Source organism: Polistes canadensis, unplaced genomic scaffold (genome assembly GCF_001313835.1).
Source record: "Polistes canadensis isolate GaletaPanama2010 unplaced genomic scaffold, ASM131383v1 scaffold_87, whole genome shotgun sequence".
Classification (NCBI taxonomy): Eukaryota; Metazoa; Arthropoda; class Insecta; order Hymenoptera; family Vespidae; genus Polistes; species Polistes canadensis.
In genome coordinates this window covers 23,198-30,622 of record NW_014569634.1, presented here as the reverse complement: position 1 = coordinate 30,622, position 7,425 = coordinate 23,198, and the positions used below count along the sequence as shown (strand labels likewise).

General features: G+C 33.5%; 1 protein-coding gene across 3 annotated transcripts in view; it reads left to right on the top strand.

Moving 5' to 3' along the window:
• The window catches only part of LOC106786896 (protein ovo), a 19,649-nt gene extending 14,373 nt beyond the window's left edge, over window positions 1-5,276 (top strand). Inside the window, exons 2-10 of one of the 3 annotated variants that reach the window (XR_001381710.1) lie at window positions 533-963; window positions 1,263-1,746; window positions 1,821-2,370; window positions 2,450-2,754; window positions 2,903-3,126; window positions 3,463-3,600; window positions 3,674-3,973; window positions 4,096-4,425; window positions 4,829-4,906. Coding sequence is in view for 2 of the 3 variants with exons in the window: in XM_014748775.1 (XP_014604261.1) it covers window positions 533-963; window positions 1,263-1,746; window positions 1,821-2,370; window positions 2,450-2,754; window positions 2,903-3,126; window positions 3,463-3,600; window positions 3,674-3,973; window positions 4,096-4,254; window positions 4,829-4,951 (2,714 nt within the window). In the remaining variant the exon portion in view is untranslated. Of the gene's footprint in view, window positions 1-532; window positions 964-1,262; window positions 1,747-1,820; window positions 2,371-2,449; window positions 2,755-2,902; window positions 3,127-3,462; window positions 3,601-3,673; window positions 3,974-4,095; window positions 4,426-4,828 lie in introns of all 3 variants that reach the window. The other 2 variants (XM_014748776.1, XM_014748775.1) reach the window with 2 other exon arrangements.
• Window positions 5,277-7,425: the final 2,149 nt, after the last annotated feature.

Sequence of the window (7,425 nt, the reverse complement as noted above, 5' to 3'; positions counted from 1 at the left end):
ATATATATATATATATATATATACACAAATATACTGCATCATATAAGATCATATAGCATGGTATAATATTTTCTGTCCGAGTGTACCCAAAAATATTTGTCTACCATTCTTGGAATTATATTCGCCGCCCATCAATGTCTACCGGTATAAGATATATAACAAAAACAAAAAAAAAAAAGAAAATCAAATATAATGTAAAAGAGAAGAGAATATAAGAATAAATGTTTCAAAACAATAAATCTATTATAATAAAACTGAAAGAAAAAGATAAAACGTTCCTAAGAAGAAGGTCAGGTTTATTTAAAAAGAAGAAGAAAAAAAAAAGAAAACATATCTAGTCACCACCTTACGGTATTCGCGGATTTTCAAGGTCGCTCGTAAACTCCATACAGACGTGTACGTTACGAGGTACTCCAATCCTCATCGTTATTCCGTACGATACGGTCGTAAAAACCTTGAAGGAAAGATAGAAAGAAAGATTAAAGAAAGAAAGAAAGAACAAAGTCAAATTGATTTTTTTACTGATCCATAGATCGCGATAAAACTGAGGACGATCGTGCTACTACTCCGGAATCATTAAGAAGCAGTAGTCCAGTACCATCGCCACCACCGGTACCATGTCAATCAACAAACAACACACCATCCAATACACCACCGAGACGTTTTATTTCAAGTATACTTGGTGGAGATGTACCATATGGAAGCAGGGGTCACGTATTAACACGTGCTGAACGTAAAGAATACAGTTCACCACCGATCATTCCTACACCTTCCGGAGATGCACCGCAATTTATTACAAAAACGGAAAAACTCGTATTACCGAGGCCACCCACCCCACCCAAGGTTCCACGTGTCGAACCACCGACCAGAGTTTCAGTGATTCAGAGGGTACCGCATCAGAGTCAAGGTAACTCCAGAAGAGAAGAGAAGATCGAAGTTCCTCAAAGTCAGGAGCCTGAGCAGGTGCGTCCACTCGGAAAAAACTGGTTTCTTTTACATATATATATGTATATGCATACTTACGTATATATTTCGTATTATACTTATGAAGATTTCAAAAGATTTACGGGGCTAATTCGATAAGTAAATTTGTATCAAAAATCAAATTTTGAAAAAAAGAAAAAAGCAATTTTGCGTTTATTAACATTACTAATTAATTTGAAAATAACTTAACTCGCATAACATCTTCTTTTATAATTAATTTCATTCCTACGACAAAATAAGAAAACTAATGTTAATTGTTAATATATGTTTTTGTTCAGGATCAACCAATAGATTATGCCGTACCGAAAAGAAAAGAAGAAGACGATGAGAGAGGTCGCGAGACCGCAAAAGCATCACGAACCATATGTAATTCTATTGCCAGACCACTATTGGCCATGAGGCTTTCTGGGCCACAAATTGTTCACACAGCGGCAGGACTTGGGAGGACCTCTAACTCTGGCAATAATGGCTCTTCCGGTTCAAATTCTAGTTCAAGCGGTAATAATTCGTCTTCCTCGGGCTCGTCTTCATCATCGAACACGGGTAATTCCTGTAGTTATTCCGGAGGTGGATCTTCCGGTGGGGGAGGTGGTGCTGTGGGTGGCGGTGCTGGTGGGGGTGGAATGAATCCTGGTGGTAATGGGGGTCGAGGTAATTATGCCCCAAGTTCACCACCTACGGGTTCATTACCACCATTTTACGAGTCTCTCAAAGGTGGTAACAACCTGGCGAATTTTGCGAACCAATATACCACCAGTCAAGGTACGTTAGAAAATTTCTATTCAGGTATATTATGTCCCATAACTGATTTCTCACGGTGTGTTTTGATCTCTCAGGTAATAACTACCTCACGCCGACCCCAGCAATAGGAATGGAATGCGATACGGGACAACAAGATGTTAACTCGCAGCATGCTCAATACAATGCACAGGAAGGCAAACAATATTCGTTATTGCAAAATGTTTGTGCCTCCTATGGTTTGGCACTTAAAGAAGAAGAGGATCTTTCTGCTTATAAGATCCAACCGAATGATTTATTATCCGGTCAATATAATACATACGACGTTACGGAAAACGGAATGATGGTCGACATGGTGACAGGTGCAGTTGTTGATCCATTACAAATAACAGCTACATTGACCTTCAGCTCGCCGTCTGATCATACGGCATTGTTGGAAAGTCTTAGCGACGCGGCTGAATTTCTATTACCTAAATTACAATCAGGAGAAGGAGGGAATGATTTACTCGAGGACTCGTTACATTCGCCAGCCTCGGCTGGGAGTGGCATAGTTCAAGATGCAGGTCAAATGACCACGCCCGTCGAACCCAGCGTAGACCCTTTTCCTGAGCATAATATAGCCTTAACGAGAGGCTTCGATGCATCAAGGTGAGTGAGTCTTGGCACAACTATCTTAGTGAAGGTGTTCTCGCATCGAAGAAAAACTTACGGTTTTGGTACGTTTCAGGCATTATAATGGAACACAGCAACAGTTCAATACTAAACTGGTTGGTTTGACCTATGCCACTGGGGAAACTGGTTATCAACCAATCGCGAAAGAGCGATCGGAATTGGCATTGCATTTAAATCAAAATCATCAGAATCAATCGGAACCGCAATTGCAACAATTGCAAATACAAGTACAATTGCAGCAACATCAGCAGCAGCAACAACAACAACAACAACAACAGCAACAAACTAATAATATGTCGCCCCACCATTCGCAACAGCATCAAGGATTGCTGAGCCCTGGTCTCAGTTTTGTTGGTAGCGGTGAGTTTCACTATGTATTTAGTGGTAAGTGTTTAGGTGTTAGTTACAAATACAGACTTGTGTAAATACATACAAATATTTATTTATATGCGTATTAAAATTAATCCATAGGATTAAAACTTAATGGTCATATTTATTTTTTCTTAAGGTTTGGAATTGGATTCCGGTAGCAGCGTCGGTGGAAGTTTACCAAGTCCCGGTGCAACAAGTTGTTCTTTGGACGGTGCTTCGACCAGCACATCTCCGTCATGTGCGTTAATGGAACATGCACCAAGTCCACCAATTGGAGTATCGAACGGTGTGAACACTCAAGTAAACGGACAAGTTGCTGAACCCCCTTTATCTCAACGGGTCGGTGTACTACAGCAAAGGGTAAGCACCACCAAATTGATCCAGGCAAACGCATAATTTGTTTTTAATCCTGTTAATATATATACATATATATATTTCCCATAATCTGTTTCCAAATATATGTGATATATTTATATATGTGATATTATATTTTATTATATCTGTTGTAGATATTATTCTTGTTCGATAGTATTTGTTCTGTGCATCTTATTTGTTAACATATGATCATTACAGTTTTTTATTTCATTTAAATGATTCTATGCAATGCCAATCAACTTGAGTGCTTCCTACTGTATCACTTCGTCTCGATTAAATAATTAACCTTTCGATCGATTAATTCAATGTTTTACTCCACAGTTGGGATTACCAGGTGACTGTCAATTAGAATTCGTTAATGGTGGTCATGGTATAAAGAATCCATTAGCTATCGAAGGACAAAGACAAGCCACTACCAGTCGTGAAGAAGATAGAGCAGCACGACCAACATCTGGAAAGGTACACATTTATAATCCATAACTCATAATTATTTATAACACGTAACCATATCATTTATTTTTTTTTCCCCTAGGAGGATGGACCAATACGCTTCACTTGTCGCGTTTGTAGCAAACAATTTAACTTGCAACGGCTTTTAAATCGACATATGAAATGCCATAGTGATGTTAAACGCTACCTGTGTACATTCTGTGGTAAAGGATTTAACGACACCTTTGATTTGAAAAGGCATACGAGAACGCATACAGGAGTGAGACCGTACAAGTGTAATCTATGTGAAAAGAGTTTCACTCAAAGATGTTCTCTTGAAAGTCATTGTCTAAAGGTTCATGGTGTTCAACATCAGTATGCTTACAAGGAGAGACGTACCAAGGTAAAATGAAGTTCTACAAAAACTCATCACTTTTTTTTAATTCAAAATTAAACAACAAATTCATCTATTTTTCTATCAAATTGGGAGTCCTGATTTAATTATTGCATCTTTTTTTTTTTAAGGTTTACGTATGCGAAGAATGTGGACATACTACTCAAGAACCGGAAGTACATTATCTTCACCTAAAAGACAAACACCCGTATAGCCCAGCTTTACTCAAATTTTACGATAAACGTCACTTCAAGTTCACTAACAGCAATTTCGCCAACATGTTGCTACAGGTGCGCACGTAGACTCTCGATCTAGTTTTGTCGTTAAACAAATAAACAAAATAATACACAAATTCGATTGATAAGTTCTTAAGAACAATTACAATCGTCATCAATTTTTCATTAACGTGGAAAAGGAAAAGGAAACGAAAGTGAGGGGTCAGGGAGGTGCTTAGAAATTAAGTAAGTAAAGAAAATGGGGCAGAGGGGTAGGTATGTGGGGTGGTGTAGAAAAGAACAATCAAACAAACAAGCAAACAAATGCAAATAGAATTTGATCCGTAACGTTCTCTTAAATCTCTCTTATAAAAAATAAATAAAAAATAAGCAAAATAATCGAGAAATACAACGAGAGAAATAAAAAGATAAATAAACGAAAAACGAATGAGACGAAAGTATATCTATATATACATATATATATAGATATAAATAAAAAAATAAAATACTAAATTAAGTATCGAAAAGAATAGCGAAATAGAAAGTGAGGGGAAAAAACTTAAAAAAAAAAAAGTAAAATAAAGTAAAATATAAAAAAAAAAAACAACAAAGAACAAGAAAATAGTTCTTCATCGTGTAACATCTTCAGGGTGGCATGCTGCAACGAGACTCGAGGATTTCGGAAAGCTGCGTTAAGTCGGCCTCTAAGAGCATCGAAAAACCACTGCAGCGTGCCACATTGTTACATTTGGGTCGAGCATCCAGTTTCTGAAGGTTTCAAGGTCATCTAATGGTCGGAAATTCGTCTGGTAATAATCTCGGGAAAATCTCTTCGGTGGAACGTACACGAAGAAGAAGAAGAAGAAGAAGAAGAAGAACGATAACAAAGTTCAACTTCACTGTTGACATATAGAATCGAGTTTTAATGTCACTCAAAGAGAAAAATTAGAGATTATTTTTTAGTTTTCCTCCCCCCCCCTATGAGAAAGAAGCTAGGTATACATAAGGAATCAGATTTTCTTGATGAGTTTAGTCGGTTCTTTTTTTTTTGTTTCATTGTTCTCTCGCGTACATTTATTTACAAATATTAGTATATTTTGTCGACATGTGCAGCTATTTTTTTTTTTTATAGAAATATAAATATACGATATACATAATATACAAGAGAGAAAAAGTTAAAATATATATGTAAATATTATATATAGAGAGAGAGACTGCGTTAGAATTATTAAATAATTATCTATCATAAAAGATTAGAAAGAAAAAAAAAAGAAAAAAAAAGGAAACACCCAATAACTCGGATTCAACGTTTCAGGAATGCTTATTACTTTCTTTATTTTTCTTTCTTTCTTTATTCTCTCATCTTGGATTTTTGAACATTAGAGAGAGAGAGAGAGAGAGAGGTAGAGAGAATAAGGAATAGAAAAAAAAAAAAAAGAAAAGGTGCAATTTTTGAAGGGTTCTTATGTTTACTTTTTTTTTTTTATTTTTATATATTTTTTTTATGCGATGTGAGGCAAGTTACGTTGTTTTCTGACTTGGCGGGTGATTATGAACACGAAAGAGGTGTCTTACGTCCATTGTGTTATCGATTAGAAGGAGAAAATAAAGTTATGTTCCTTTTCGATGCTAATACATAGACGTTGGATATCTCTTCGAAGAGTATGACAATTTTAATAATAATAATAAATGTATCATATATATATATTATAATTTTAAAAAGAGTAAGATTAGAATCCATCTAATCGACTGATACGTGGAATGGTTTAAGTATGTAATGGTTAAAAGATCACATAGCTTTTAGTTTTCTTTTCCACACTTTTTCTTTTTCTTTTTTTTTTAAATTAATTGACCAATCAATAATATTATTACTATTAATATTATTACGTTGCACACTGTCCGGGGGTAATCTAATCTGTGATAGGAATAAGAATTACTCCATCCCTCCACCAAACAGATTTTTACTTACATATTATATTCATCATTAATTATTATCATCATCATCATTATCATCATTATCATCATTATTATTATTATAATTATTATTATTATTATTAATAATTTACTATTCGTTCAAGAGGAAATATATGTTATTGAAGTTACGAATATAAGGGAACCAACGATCAAAGCATTTCGTGCAATTATAAATCTGTTAGAAGTTATTAATATCCATTTTTTTTTTTTTTTAATATACGAATATATATAAAATGTTTAAAATGTAGACTATTTAGAATTAGTCTTCTCTTCGACTAGATTAACGGATTTTTTTTAATCGAGAGAACACGTAATTCGCTGACATTAATGTAAGATAAGTTTAAATAGCGTTTCTGATTTAAAAATTATTCGAGGAACGCTTCGATGACTGATATCCAAATTAAAAAAGACACAAAAAAAAAAACAAAAAAAAAAACAACGAGAAAAATCGAAAAGAAAAATGGACAAATTCTCGTGTATTTAGATATGGAGACAGATACAATTTTCAAGTCTTAATATTTAGTAGGGTGCTTACTTATTTTGATTAGTTTATCATTTATTATTATTGTTATCATTATTACTACTACTATTATTATTATATTAATATGCGGCAAACACTTTTGTAATCACATTTTTCATTTAAAGATTATCTATTATTTATATAGATATAATAATTTGGCTTTTGTTTATATTAGATTCAAGATTTTGTAAATATTATTATTATTATTCTTATTATAATTATTATAATATCTATACGCGTTCGTGCAAAGTATCAAAACGAAATGAAAAAAAATTAATCTCTCAAAAAACAGATAAATAACAAAAATTTTCTTTTTTTATGGTGATCAACCATAAAAATAATTAATTCGTTCTCTCATTAGTTTGTGATTTTTTTTTATATCTCTCTTGCTTAATTATAATTTATAGAGAGCCTATGCACACCACACACACACACACATTTGCCTACAGAAACATATTAATTGTTAGGAAATAAAAAAAAAAAAAAAAAAATTAAAAAAATAAACAAAAATGTTTTTACTGAACACCTTGTGTACTTCGATCCCGGCAATACTTTATCAATACTTTGATAATCCTTTTTCACAGAAAATGCAATTTACAACAATGTATATTGATAATAGATTTTTACTTTATTACATTTATTATTGTTATTATTATTATTGTTATTCTTACAAAATATGTATATCGTCATCTTCGATTATAATTTTCTATATCATTACTACACCGTTTATATATATTATTATCATTTTTTAT